This window comes from Falco punctatus (assembly GCF_963210335.1).
Source record: "Falco punctatus genome assembly, chromosome: 2".
NCBI lineage: Eukaryota > Metazoa > Chordata > Aves > Falconiformes > Falconidae > Falco > Falco punctatus.
The window spans coordinates 12,950,973-12,965,662 of NC_137581.1; the positions used below are offsets into that span (position 1 = coordinate 12,950,973).

The following is a 14,690-nucleotide window of genomic DNA, read 5'->3' on the forward strand; positions in this document are numbered from 1 at the left end:
GTGCCTACTGGGGTAAAACCAAGCACGGGAGCACAGCAGCTCCCACTGGCAACAAAGAGGCCACCAGCACCCTGGCCTGTAAGAACCGAGGCAAAGCCAGGAGATCCAGGGAAGAATCCCCCTCTACTCATCACTCATTAGGGCGCTTCTGGAATATTGCATCCAGGTTTTAGCCCCGCAGTGCTGGACAGACACTGGTGAGCTGGAGGGAGTTCAGGCAAGTGCCACCGGGATGGTGCGGCTGAAGCACCTGCCTGTGAGGGGAGGCTGGGGAAGCCTGGAGCAGAGACTGCTTCAGGGGACCAAAACAGCCCCAGTGCCCACATGGAAAGTATCCAGGAAACGGCAACGGGCTGCCCAGAGAGGCTGAGCAGTCTCCATCCCTGTAGCCTTTCAAGACCAGACTGGGTAATAAAAGTCACAAGCAGTCTGACCTGCACCTCCCAGCCGCAGGACCCCCAAGGCCTTTCCCACAGAGCTGCTCCCCGGGCAGGCAATGCCCAGTTTGCACTCGGGTTTCTTTATTCTTGACTCCTTCGTGACTCCTCATCTTTATTTCACCTTCCATCATCAAATTATTCTGTCCTCTGCTCTCTGTTGGTTTCCTTGTGCAGTTTACCTGCGCCTGCCAGATGCCTCCAGGCCTCTTTCCCCTCGACCTAACCAGACTGAGGGATGGTGAGATCCCTTCAGCCTGTCACCCCGTGATCCGGGCATGGCAAAGGCAGCCAGAGTGGCACAGAACAACTTTCAGCCATCAGGTCACCCCGCTCCCAGGCCCTACCACAAAACCCAGGGCCTCCTGTGCCACCAACCCTGTCCATCAGCCAATGTCCTCCCTTGCTACCCTATCACGCTCCCCTGCATCCAATGCACAGCCCAAGCAAGACACGCTTTCCAGCCACAAACTTCAAACTTTGCCGGTAGCCTGTGAAGGGTGGCAGGCACAGGAATGCCTCCTTTCAGCTTCTGTGGCTTAAAGCCCTCGCACGTTACCCGCACGGCATTAAAAGTCATTCAGATTGCAAAACCAAGCTCTCAGAAAAAGCCATGAGGACAAAACCACAAACGCTCAACACACCCCAGGGAATTTGGAACTGGCAAAGCGCAGGGCCAGGCCTAGCTGGGAACAGCAGCGCTCAGGAAGGTGCCTAGCAAACGTGGTGCCCTACCCTGCCCTTCCAGCAAAAGCTCACCTGTGCTGTGGGCTGCCTAAGTCCATTCACTGCACGTACCAGAGGCAGGTCGCACAGCTTTGGTGATTCAGAGAGCTTTCATCAGAAGGCTGCTGGGGGTGGCACCTCCTGCTCTGACTAAACGCCTGCGAAAGAAGCCGGCCGGGCCGCAGCGGAGCGGTGCCCACGCCCGCCAGCGTGCGCCGTCGCCACGAAGCCGCTCCAAGCGCGGGGACAGCGCCCGTGGGGCAACGCCAACGCCTCCTGCCCACGGAAGGAGAAAATGGCACCAGCTCCATCCCCTCGGCTGCCTTTTTCCTGCCGAACCCTCTCGGCCCTCTGCCTCTCCCCCCGCGCCCGGCGACGGCTCCGGACTGACGAGGGGCCCGTCAAGCGGCCGAGCTCCGCAGCGGGGCGGCAGCGGCAGCCCGGCCCCGGCACCCCGCGGGCGGCGGCGGGGGGCGATGGCGCGGCGGCCGTTACCTGGAGAGGGAGTCGCCGCTGGGCGGCCGCGCCGCCGCCCGCCCGGCGCCGAGGCTCTCGCAGCTGGAGCTCTCCTCCATGCCGGGCGGCGGGGCGGCCCCGGGGCGGGCAGCTGTCAGCCGAGCGGCGGGCGCCCGGCGGGGCGGGAAGCGGCCATGTTGGCCCGGCGTGCCGCGCGGGGAGGGCGGGCTGAGGCGGGGCGGCGGCAGGGGGCCGAGCCCGCCGGCCGCGGGGAAGGGAGCGGCGGCGGCGGGGCCTCCCCGGGCTGCCTTGCCCTCGGCCCGCAAGCCTGGCAGGCGGGGAGAGGGGCAGGGGCACCGTGCGGCCCAGCCCCTTCCCCAGGCCGCGGGGCTCGGGGCCGAGCCGCCGGAGGGAGGGGGCGGGGGCTGCGTTCTGCCTCCCCTCGGCGCGCCCCGCTCCCTTCCCTCAGCGTGAGCCCGGCCGGGTCCGGCGCCGCGCGTCCCTCCGGCAAAGGGGGCGAGACGAGACGGACGGGGGCCGCCAGCCAGCGAGTGGCGGTATTTGCCCATGCGGGTGGGGAATCGGCCAGGATCTCCCTTTCTGGCCTCAAAAACCACAGGAAAGCGGCAGGTTCCCTCTCCGGGGCACCGCGATCGTTCCTTGGAGCAAGGAAACGGTCTCTCTCAAGGATCCCCCTTGATCTTATTTGAGTTGGGCTGGGCAGCTAGAGGCCCTGCTGAGACCCTCTTTTATGCTGGGCTGTGCACCCGTAATAAAAACCAGATGTGCTCCTGAAATCTTTAATTGACCGTGTCTGCTCAAGAATCCCCTTTCAGCCGATCCCTCAGCTGGATGGGGCAGGAGCTGTGGAGCGTGGCAGGTCAAGATGGCGTGAGGCTGCAGGGTGCCCGCACCGTCCTCTGCCCGCAGCGACTGACCGCAGCCGGTGCGCGCGCGTGATGCTTCGTGCCCTGGAAGCTCTGCAGCCACCGCTCGGTATCGGATGCTCTGCAGGAAGGGCCATGATACGTTTGGTTCCTTGGAGCAATTCAGTGAGCAAGAGCAAAGCGCTTGGCATTGCTTACAAAGACTGGGGAATTGCATCTTAAGCCTCCCATACCCAGTGCGAAGGTGTCTTCCAAACGCGCAGCTGTTTTGGCAGAAACCCCATGAGACACATAAACTAAACCGCTGGGGACTTATTAGTAGGCATGTGGGTTTCCAGTAAGGCTTGCTTGTTGGTTAAAGAGAACTCCCGATGTCAGGAGCATCAGTCCAAATGGACCTCCCTGTTTGAAACACTACCTCAAAGCAGCATAAACCCTGTGCCTTCTAAACATCTGAATGCCCTGTGGCTGTAAAATGGTTACTGAAACATCATCCCTCTTTGTGCTCCAAGGAGTAAATTAGTTGATGTGTTTCTTTCTGTTGTTTCGCATTTTGTTCCTGTCATCAGAGTGTAACTCCAGAGCAGTTTAAATCGTGCAGAAGCCTGTAAACATGAGCAGGGTGCTGAAGTGGGTTTGCAGCTGCCCCGCGTGAGACTGCATGATGTGGCTGTGAAATTCCCTCTGTCATTCTTTCCTTTAGTCTATTGACTGCTGTTGAGCAAGGTTGACGTGGGATGGTTTGGAAGCTGGTTTAAATGTCAGAACAAAACTTTGTCAAAGCAGGGTACTTTTTTCTGTACTTTTTGCTTAATCTTCTGGGAAAAAAAAGTTTATAAATCAGCAAAGGAGTTTGTCTAGTTGGGAGAGGGAGGAGTGCAGCCTAGAAAATGAAGTTTGTGAGGGCTTTTCTAAAATGAAAACTTCATTTTCCGGTTAGGAGTGATATTTTTGGCTTTAAAAATAAGCTAATCGCTGGTGTTTTGTTGCAGTATTAAAATCCAAACAAAATGCTTCCACATTATTACAATGAAGAGATCGACAGACCTGTGCTGGTTTTGTTCCAGCTGTAAAAATTTTTTAAATGTTGATTATTTTTTTCCCCTCTAATTAGGGGTAATAAACCTTTCAGAAGTACTATTTATTAATAGAAAATTAGATACTAATGAGACACTCTTCCCCCTCTTTTCAGCTTTCCATCCCCTCTTCAGAGACAAGCGGACAGGGGGTGCTGTAGCAGCAGCAGTTTTGCATCTTTGGTAAGCTGTCCCGCAGTTCCTGATAGCCTTTTCCCAGTGGTGCGCTCTTTTCCCAGCCTTTCTGAGGATGGAGTTCCTGACAGTAGTAACCCTTGGGAGAGGTCAGCACTGTAGAACTAGCACAGAGCAGTGCATGTCTCCCTTTCAGATCTCACCAAATAGCCTTGTGGTGAGTTGGTATTACCTCTGTTCCTCTCTGCTAAGCTGTTTGATAGAGGTGCAGGTTTTTAAAAAAAAAGTCAAGTAGGAATAGAAACAATATATAAACCTCCTTTGCTATGTGAAAGTATTAGAGTGCCTTCCTTTCTTCCTAATTTGCTATTGATGTGGCATCTCTAAGTAGTGTATTGATGAAGTGCTCTATTTGCTTTTCACTGCTCTGTTTTGTTCTTGGCCTTATCCCCAGGGCCTGTGAAACCCTTTAGAAATTCCCACTGGTGCTTTGTAAATGAGAACAAAGCTAATCACCTCCTGGATCTCTCCTGCTGCTGGAAGAAACTAGCAGCCTGCTCAGTGAGTCTTTCTGCTCAACAATACCACATTTTCAGTCAGTCAGAATTTTCTCTCTGTGAAGTGAGTTACCTCAGGGCTTTTACAAGTGATGGAGAATTAAATAAAGGCCCTGACATAACCAAAACCAATTAAGGACAATTCACAAGGCTGTTTTATAACTGATGCAAATTAAGCATAGTTCAGTCTGTTAACATACTTTTGCTTGCCACATCCCTTACCATTATCTTACAAGTATCATAATTTGGTTTTTTTATGAGGGAACGTGCAGTTTTGTGATCTGAACACAGGAAACAGTAAAAGAAAATTAACATCATGGCTAACTAGTAAAGTTATCTGTGTTCATCCTTAAGCCCATGTGGCTGACACAACTGGGGTCAATAATATCCCAAAAGAGAGAATGATAACTAACTTTCTTGAGTCAAAGGTGTGACAGATTGTTTCCAAGTAAGGGACAAGCAGACATCCTCCAATACTTTCTGAAATCATACACGGTTGTAACTTTTGTTTATAGCACATAAGTGTAAAATACATAGCCTGGCTTTCTTAGGTGTTCAGAGGCTGTCAAAGACGTGAGTACAGCACAAAGAACATCATTTTATGTACCATAATTAAGTGTGGGGAAGTAAAACTCTTGCCTCAGTCCTTCAGCGTGAAAGGGAGAGAGTATTTGTGTCCATTGTATTTAAACTACAAGTCTGTTGAGTAAGGGGCTTTCTAGATCTGTGTGTATGTGTAGTCCATACATCTGGTATATGATAGATGAGTGTGCCAGTTGTTACAAATCCAGATGTTCTCATCCCTGGAACTCCCTGGCTTTACTGCTGCACAGCCAAACACGGGCCTGTCATGTCTCACACTGTGAGCACAGTGCTTCCCAAATCCAGGGGCAGTCACACATCCCAGACATCCTGGCACAACCTGCTCGTAGGGGTCTTGTGGGGATCTTTGTTGTGGTCCTTTGACTAAACGTACCTGGAGCATTGTGTGCCAGTGCAGAGGATGAATCATGCTTCTGCAGTGGTCAAAGGGTGGCCCATGACGCAGGACCATGTGCTGAAATGATTCTCTCTAAGAAAGCGTGCTTCCCTGCCGCAGTCTTTGTCATAACCTGCCCTTACACAACACAGCTCATCAGACGTTCACCTCCCTCCCTCCCCCTCTTCCCCATCACACAACCCAACACAGTTATTTGAAAGGCCTATAAATAACAAGGGAGTGAGAGCCCTAATCCCTTCTGAAAATGGTCACCTTGCCCCCTTCACTCCAGCCCCAACACTAAAATCCTGTCCATTCTAAAACCAGCTGTCCTTGCTGGAGCTCTATGGATTTCCCATACTTTCCCCACTGTACTGTGGGGGACAGTATATATTCCTGTGCCCTGTTAGCCAGTGCGTTAAGTAATTCATGGAAACAGCAGCTTCACAAACTGTGCCTTCTCCTCTAGTAGTCCACATCAGTGAGTCCAACAAATTTGCAGCATGACTCAGTCCCATAATTGTTCTGAAAACCACACAACCAGAGACACCCTCGTCTCTCCCTTTGATTCACTAAAATGGTTCTCAGATTTATTACGTTTTCTTGTCTGCTTGATGTACAGCCTAAGGGCAGTGGGCAGCCAATAAAAGATTCTCAGCGCCTTGAGAAGAGTGGATTGTCACTGGTGAGATCCCACTGTGATGTATGATCATCAAATCACACTGGAGGTGGCATGTGTTCCTTTTGTCAAGCTCCATCAGCTGATAAAGTATGAGGTCAGAAACAGCGAGAGCTTTGGCACATGCAGAGAGGTTGATGAAGAACAACGTGCTGCGGCTGTGATTTGGAGCTAGAGCTCCTTGTGGTTGCAAGAACATCTGTTACAAGATGGTCATGGGGCACATGCACAGATTCGGTCCTGCTGATGCATGATGACTGTGCTGTTGAAGCTGGAAACTAGTCAAAGCCTAGAGAGGGACATACAGCTACGCTTAAATTGTCACTGGGTCTCCAAGATTACTGTACTTGAGGTTAACCTGATCAGAGGGGTCACCTTAGCTCACCCCTGATGTGGTTCTTTATTGGCTGTAATGGCACCCTGACACTGCTCTTGCCTTGCACCGCCCACGTGTCTGATAGAAGCAGAAGGCAGTGATCAATGGGCCTCTGACGCTTTTTTTTTTTTTTTTTTTTTTGTCACTTGATTGATTGGGTTTTTTCTTGTGCAGTCGTGCACATTTTGGTGCAAAGTGTCGAAGATGTGGAGCTCTGGACTCGGCCTGGACCTAATCCTGCATGCTATAGCTTTCTAGCTGTTTACAGAGCGCTTCTGATGGGCAGTTTATTCTGCTAGCTGCTCTACCTGTGTAGCACTTTCCTGTCCTCACTCCCACCACCAGCTCATGGCTGCTCACAGAGCAGTGAGACATTAGCACACAGGCTGCGTCGGGATCCATCCCGATGTGTGCTCAGTGTGTACAGACCACTGCCTGGAGTCAGGCATTTCACCCGGTTTTTAATTGCCTTATGCTTTTAATTTTTAATGGCCTCTGCAGATACTGATTTATTGCAGTGTACTGTAGCATGCATTTGCTTATAGCTAAGCAGCGATACCAGTGCAGTCCAAGGCTGACAAATACTTTAGTGCTGCAGCAGACAGACTGGGAGGTCTGAAGGTGCAGGCACCGTGTTCCGGACAGTGCGCGGCTGCCTCACCGGCTGCGTGCTGCATTCCTCAGGCGGGGCAGGACTTCCATTATGTGCCGCAAAACACATTGTAGTTTTAGAAGATCAATTTTTAGTGTCACTTCAAATAAAGTAGTATGGTATCTTTCTTCCTGAAGGGCTAAATACATCAGAGCAGCTGTCTGACTGTCTACAGGTTTGGACTGCAACACTTCAGCAGCTCCTTGCCATCTGTGTAATGGTCTCCAATCTGGCAAACGTGAAGTAAGATTACTTACAGGAGTTAAATTTGAAGGTTCTGGCACTTGTTAAACCACCACTGCTGGAAATAAATGTGTTTCCAGAACTTGTCGGGTGATCAGGCAGGAAGGAAGGACATTGGGGCAAGAATTGGTTTTGATATTTTTGGCCATTAGGAGAACAATTTTCTGAAGTCTCAGCACTTGCACTAAACACTCTCATTAAGATGGGGAGAGGTGATCATATGCAGGGTGAGAGTCTCTGTGCCTCTTGGATCTCAAATCTTTAATTTACAGTCCTGATTTATACATCAATTTTCAAGCAAACAGTCATTTTAAGTACAGGTAATTTTATACCTACATTGTCTGAAAGAGTAGTGTCTTTATACTGTGTATGTGCACACAGACTTCTCAAAGTGAGATCTTAATCTACAGCTGTGTATTTAATAGCTACAATTAGGGAAGTGGTTAAAAATACTTGATTTTATCTCATTTCTGCTTCTTTTTCTATTAAGGAAGATGTGCATTTGTGGTAGTGTTTTAATAAAACAATAAAATGATGATGGTAAGATCTGGAGATGGTATTAAAAATGAGAAGGACACGTCTAGAATTTAAATATAGTAGGAATTTGTTCCTTTTGTTTTCCCTTTTATTTACTCCATGACTCAAATTTCCATGTGGAAGGCTGATACAGTTGTCTCTTTTAGAGGCAACAGAGTGTTCAGCTCTAGTGATGAAAGGGCTGGGGAGTTGTAGGCTTAACAGTGAGTGCAATAAAAATGAAGTATTTGAGAGGTGTTTGATTATCTGCTCTATGTAAGTAATGTATAGAGTGAGCTGTGGAAAACATTCAGGAAGCTACCGAAGACACATTAAGCCCCTGGATTCAATGAGGGAGGAAGCTTACTGCCATTTTCAGGGGTACTGTAATTTGGAGATAGAGGATCACAGGGTTGTCAGTAATGCCCAACAAGAGGCACAAGGAGCAAATTTAAGTGCGGGAGCCTTGATTAATCACACTATTTAATTGTTAGCTTACCATCTGGGGTGGGGAGATCGCTGCAGTCTGCTGCTTTCATAACATTCACATTGCCTTTTCAGGTTTACCACGGGGCAAATGATCTTCAAGATGGAGCTTGCTTGCCCCCGTGATGGCTCTCAAAAGGTGGTGTGATGGCACTGCACCAGCTTGGTCTGCCTGCACAGCGACAGCAAGCTGTGCCTTCTCAAATAGCCCAGTGCTCTCCTGCCACTCCTCCAGATGGGCAAGGCATACAATCCTGCCATGAAAATACTCACCTAGTCAGTCTCCCTTTGTAGCAGACATGCTGATTGGAAATAGTCTCCAAAATAAAAACGACATCTTAGTGCCGTACTGGGGCCAGAGGAGAACCAGGCTCAACACAGCACGGATGGGGCCAGAGTGCTGCAGAAGGAACTGGTTCTAGTGTGAGCAGAAGCCAGTTTGCTTCTCCTGGCTTCGTGGCCAGCATCTCTTCCTGCCCACTTTTTTACTTAGCAATGTGTGCCTACCTGGGGAGCTGTTTCTCATTGCCTCCAAGGCCATTACACACCCAGTATGGGGATGCTGGTCAGTGCTTCTGGGAGCACCAGACAGCTGGAAAGGGCAGTGTGTGCTTCTCCCGAGAAGGTGGTAGCAAGTGGCTGGTCAGAGAAGTGCATAACTGCAGGAGCGTGTGTGGTGAAAATTTATTAAATTGATTACTGCTTATGAAAAAGACTTTATCTTTAATTAGGGATTGTTTAACTTGGACAAGATGCCCAGGGAGCTCAAGGACAACTTTAATGAGCAGGTGATGTTTGTCCTGAGTCCCCTAAACAAGCAAGATATGAGCAGGACCATCCAGTCAATAAATACTGTGTGCAGCTGTGTCATGGCAGTAACGCCACCATGCTTGGGTGTCTGGCCAATGTCCCTGGCAAGTGTGAACCTTATGAATCATGAGACAGTGCACACCTGCACTTAGCCTAAACTTTAAAGTTTGCACGCACTAGGTGTGTAAACTGGTTTTGTTTTTCACTGAGTATAAAGGCAGGCAAGCTCCGGGACTGGGCCAGAAGCCTCACCTACGGGTGAACACACCACATAGGAATTTTCCCAGTTGCTGAGAGACTCCTGGTGCTGGCTGCAACGGGGCTTCCCAGCCAGAGTGTGGGCCTGGATGATGTTGAGGTGGTAATGGGTGGTGTATCCTTCTCATAGTCTCTGTAACGCTTTGCAGTAATGATTTGATGCTTCGCTGCTATTGCTCTTCTATCATAATGTGCATAATAACTAGTACTGTTTCTTTTCATCATACTGCATGCTATTTTCCTTTATTACTTTGTAATATAATAAACTGCATTTATTCTTATATTTGATTTGGAATTAATTTTTGCTTAGTATCCAGTCAATCAGCAAAACAGCGAGCAGTGTCCTGCAAGCGCTCTTAGACTCTAAAATTTTGACATGAGCTAAAAGGACTGATCACTGTTACCATTCTCATAGTCAAGAACACCGCTTCCCTCCTCTTGAAGCTAGTTTTAGGTCATGGAAGTACCAGCCAGCTTGTGCCTATCCTGCCACTTGTTTTGTAGTCAAATCTACATTGTATTCACCAAACTAATGCATGAAAGAAATATTTAGGCTGCAATGCCATGTGTACCAGAAGTGAAGAAATGCCTGGTTTAAATTTCCCGGTATATCCTGAACAGATCCCACTGAAACATCCCATCTCTGTGCTGAATGCAGTGAAGGTTCAGGACAAAAAGTATAATGGGACTGTGTAATTAAAAATCTGTTTAATGCACGTAAGTGTGGCTGAATTCAGGTTTCACAAGGAACTCCAAATATGTAGTTTCTGGCCATATTCCAGCATTTGGATGTCAACAGCTTCTACCCTGCATAGTGAGACTGTGATGTGGTGCTGATATATAAACTCCTGCAATTTGTGAAGGCCAAAACTAAGCATTAATTATCTTATGTGAGTGTAATAAATTACCTTACTGTCATCTACAGTGAGTGGCCTCTGAGCCTTCAGTACTGTAAATCAGAGACTTTGGTGGTCCTGATACCCTCACTCCTCTGTGCATGTCTGTGTGGTTTAGGTCTGGGATGTTTGAAAAGGATTGCTGTCTCATGTGTTTGGCTCCAAAGATAAGGAGGAGGAGCACAATCCAGTATCCTCTTTCCTGCCCTTGAAAGGCAAGGACCTCATGTCCCTGCAATTTGTTTGGGAGATCGAGAGGGACATATGCTACTGTTCGGGAGTTTATAAAGGAAGATGATAGTCTTCATTTCTCGGCTGGGGAATTCCTTCCCCTTACAAGGAAAGGGAAGGATGAGAAGGAAGTTTTAGTGCTGGATCTGTTGGGACGGATGTGGAACAAGAAGGAAGAAGCCTAAGGCAACCTTTCTTTTTTTTTTTTTTTTTTTTTTTTTTGTCCCCTGCCCAGGGATGGCACCCCTCTATCCATCATGGGAGCCCTAGAGTGGTATGACAGAACTGTGACATGAAGCACAGTCCTCCACTATCTCCCAGCTGCAGCTGCTCTGGCAGCTCAATGGTGTCTCCAGGCAACATCTGCTGCTGCTCTGCCAAGAGGTTCAGCCCATCCTCAGCATGCTGATAGATGAGCTTGGGTGGTTCATGAGCGGAGACAGGTTGGAGGCTGATGCTTTGGCTGGGACGTGTTTTCTTTGGCCAACTGTGCTACAAAAGCAACTGCAGAGAGCAGAGGTGCTTGTGGGGTTGGCAGTGCCTGAAGCCAGCAGGAATTCAGAATGAGCCCTGGCTTGAACCATCAGAGTGTGCCTCACAGCTCCCTCGGGTGCTTCAGTCGTGCTGGAGTTTTGCCAACGTGCTTTCCAGCCTAAGGAAACTGAGAAGTGGAATAACAGAGGTTTAACGTTAAACGTCTCAACCAAAGCAGAATGGAGTTTCCCAAGGCAAAGATACTTCTGTACCCCAAGGGCTTTCCCTGTGCAGAGCATGAATACCTGGAGTACCGTGTTCAGTTCTGGAGTTCCCAGCATAAGAAGGACATGGACTTGTTGGAGAGAGCCCAGAGAAGGCCACAAAGATGATCAGAGGCTGGAGCACCTCTCCTGTGAGGACAGGCTGAGAGAGTTGGGGTTGTTCAGTCTGTGGAAGAGAAGGGTCTGGGGAGACTTTATAGCAGCCTTTCAGTGCTTAAAAGGGGGCTTGTAAGACAGATGGGGAGAGGCTTTTTAGCAGGACCTGTTGCAATAGGGCAAGAGGTAATGGTTTAAAACTGAAAGAGGGTAGATTTAGATCAGATATTAGGAAGAAATTCTTTACTGTGAGGGTGGTGAGGCACTGGAACAGGTTGCCAAGAGAAGCTCGATGGGACATCCATCCCTGGAACTATTCAAGGCCAGGCTGGATGGGGCTCTGAGCAACTCAGCGTAGTTGAAGATGTCCCTGCCCATGGCAAGGGGGTTGGATTAGACGATCTTCAAGGTCCCTTCCAACCCAAAGCATTCTATGATTCTGATTCCAAAAACTGGAGGTGTGATGCCTTCCCAGGGAAGGGCCAGAAGAATCTTTTGTAAAAGGAAGGGTTAAGTAACATTAACGTAGGATGGACCAGCATCCCTAGTAAAAGATATTCACTTTTAGAAAGGAAAATAAGGAAAGGAGAGAAATGTCCTTGTTCTGCTCAACTGTTTCTTGAAGGACAAGATTTAAAGCCTTTGGCTGTATGAATATGTTGCTCGGTAGTCTGAATACGTGTTAGCTCAGTGCCCATTGTAAAAATGCTGGGGTAATATTCTATAGAGCACATTCCCACTCTGATTAAGCCTAACACAAAACCGAACACATTTCAAATTTATAATATGGCAACAGTGAAGATGAACAATGTTACTTTCTTCACTGTGGGGCCTGTGAAGTCACAAGTAATGCAGCTGTGTTAGGTGGTGGGCAGCTTAGGGTATCAAGGCTGTGTTTGCTCAGAATGACTATTTGCTGTTACAAAGAATTTTCCTTTATCCTCTAAGGCTGCTACCAATTGCTACTAGTCCAAATTAACTGTTTCAATGATAACATCTTTCAGAGAGACAGGGTGAAGTAGGAGAGGGAAAAGATACAATGAGCAAAGTTTTCACCTTTGCTCTCCCCCTTCTACGATGCGTAAAAGAAGAGCAGTGAAGAATCCATAAAAGCCCTAAATGCAGCTGGAAGAGATACTCCCTCATGCAGAAAACAGCCATCGATCTGCCTTCTAAATATGCTTTCAGAAGCACTGGAGCTGGTACTTTGAGACGATGCTGGAGATAGAAAGGCCCAGAGCAAGAGCGCAGCCACAGTGCAGAGCAGAGCGGCTGCCCCAGCCAGAACTCTGGTTTCTGGAGGGTAGTTGTGGTGGGGTGTGTGCCACAATTTAGCTGATGTCCCCAAAGTCATTTAAGCCAGCAGAAGCCAGCAGAATCGCTTGGGATCAGGAACATGCCAAGGTATCTTAAGACCACTGTAGCCCTCTGCCTGGAGCTTCAAGTTCCTCAGTTCAGTAAATACCTGATGTAATGGCAAAACCTCTCTGAGAAGAAAGTGGTCTTTTTTCCTTTAAAGACTCTCCATTCCTCCCCTTGCAAGCTAAGGCACTCAATTTACTGGAATCCTTAACTAAGCCTTTCCCCTGGAAAGCACCAGCTGACCTGAGAATCTTACCGAGGGTGTTTCTGTCTCAGATTTGCTTTTCCCTAAAGGATTATAGAGAAAGTTCCCGGTTTGGGAACTTAAGAGCTCTGGTTCTAGGTACAAGGCAGATTTAACAGCAGCAGCTGAACTGGTCACCACCCCTGGCTGCCCAAGAGAACTGCTCCTAGGGGAGGTCGTGAGAAGCATCGTTCTGCTACTGGCCAAGTAACCCACAGACCAGCGTAGCAGGATAAATCGAAACCACCAGCCAGGATGCTTGCCTTCTGTTTCCTGGAGAGGAGTTTTGAGCTGGCTTTTTTGTCCATGCTGGGGTTTGTTCACTGGTATTTTAAATTGTGAACTTTATATCACCATTTTATACTGCAGAATAGCATGTTCTTCACCCATCTGATAAGAATCGTCCAGCATCTTTATGTATAAATCTGTTAGGTCATGCCTGCTATTTTCCAGCTATTGTTTTAGGAGTCCCCTTCCGGTATTTAGAAAGGGGAAATATCTTCTTTAATGCTGCCTTCCAGCTTTGAAGCTGTGCTGAACAACAAAGACAGACAAACATTTAATTATCCCCTAATCCTTTAAATATCCTTACAAGCACATGGCGTTCACACACTTAAGCCCATCTCCTGTAGCAGCTGTACGTTTTCTTTTAACTCTGCCTTTAAAGCCTGCAGCTTCAACTGGGGCGGAACAGGAGCCCACGATACTTCATCCCGTGGTGGCTGTTTCTGGGTGGTATGGAGAGGGATGGTTTTCCATAATAAAGCGATCATCTGGATTGAATTGCAGATATCTAATCCTCACACAAGCTAGTCCTGTTTGGTTTTGTGAAGTGAACAAAGACATCAACTTAGACATGCTCTGGGCTGGATTCGGGTATCTCTGGGACCTTCTGATCATTCCAGCGATTAGCCGCCCTCCTTGGTAACTTTAACACAAAAGGGCAAGCATAGAATCAAAATCTTTTTCATCAGAAAAGGGGGCTCAAATGGAAGATTTCCTTAACCTCAGCCCCCAGGAAAAAGACTGAAGGGGCAGGCAAGACAGGTGGGACAAACCCAACTCTCTCAAGCCTCCTGCTGTGTTTTTATGGCATGGAAGTGGAGTGGGATTGGGGTAGCTGCATTACGAGATGGGGGGCAGGCAGGGTGTTGATGTTCATATGAATTGATGAGTATTCATTGATTTAAGCCCCTCATAACTCTTTACTGACTTTTTTCCTTTTCTTCCTCAACATGAAAACCTCCCAATTATTCTCCATAGTTTTTCTGTCTTTCTGTGAGGACACAGAAAGACATTTAGTCCATTCCACTGGCTGAAGGCAGATCAAATGTACCAGTACAATTTCTGACAGCTGCCTAACCAGGTCCTGAGGACCTTCAGACCCCATACCCTCCTCAGCCAGTCCACCCTCACGTTATCCTTCCTGTTAAAAACTTCCACCTGGCATCTATCCTGGACCTGTTATTTCTTGTCCTGTACAAATCAAATGTGGAAATACATAACCTATTCCCTTGGCAGCAATGATTTATCCATTCAAAGACTCTTTATCCCATCCCCACTCAAACCTCCCCTTCTTTAGGCTAAACAACCTTAGTTCTTTTCTATATATTTTCTAGACTTCTGATCATTTGCGTTGCCTATTTCTGCCTGGAGTGCATCGTATTACCATTTGCCCCTATTCTGCAAGCAATGATGGGACTAAAATCAGAGGGCCAGGCATCACCGTTTTGATCAGCATGGGCATGGGAGCCAGACTTTGGGCTCCTTTTTGAAAATCTTGCTTTTTGTCAAAGGTCATAAGAGCCTGTTGTAAGCATTCTCTGATGA

The 14,690-nt window shown here is 48.2% G+C and overlaps 1 protein-coding gene across 5 annotated transcripts in view; it reads right to left on the minus strand.

The window, feature by feature from the left end:
* MTMR2 (myotubularin related protein 2) overlaps positions 1–6,417 on the minus strand; it is a 70,499-nt gene extending 64,082 nt beyond the window's left edge. For 2 of the 5 annotated variants that reach the window (XM_080376983.1, XM_080376980.1), the window contains exon 1: positions 1,659–1,798. Coding sequence is in view for 2 of the 5 variants with exons in the window: in XM_080376979.1 (XP_080233105.1) it covers positions 1,659–2,188 (530 nt within the window). In the remaining 3 variants the exon portion in view is untranslated. Of the gene's footprint in view, positions 1–1,196; positions 1,596–1,658 lie in introns of those variants that run through there. The other 3 variants (XM_080376979.1, XM_080376981.1, XM_080376982.1) reach the window with 3 other exon arrangements.
* Positions 6,418–14,690: the final 8,273 nt, after the last annotated feature.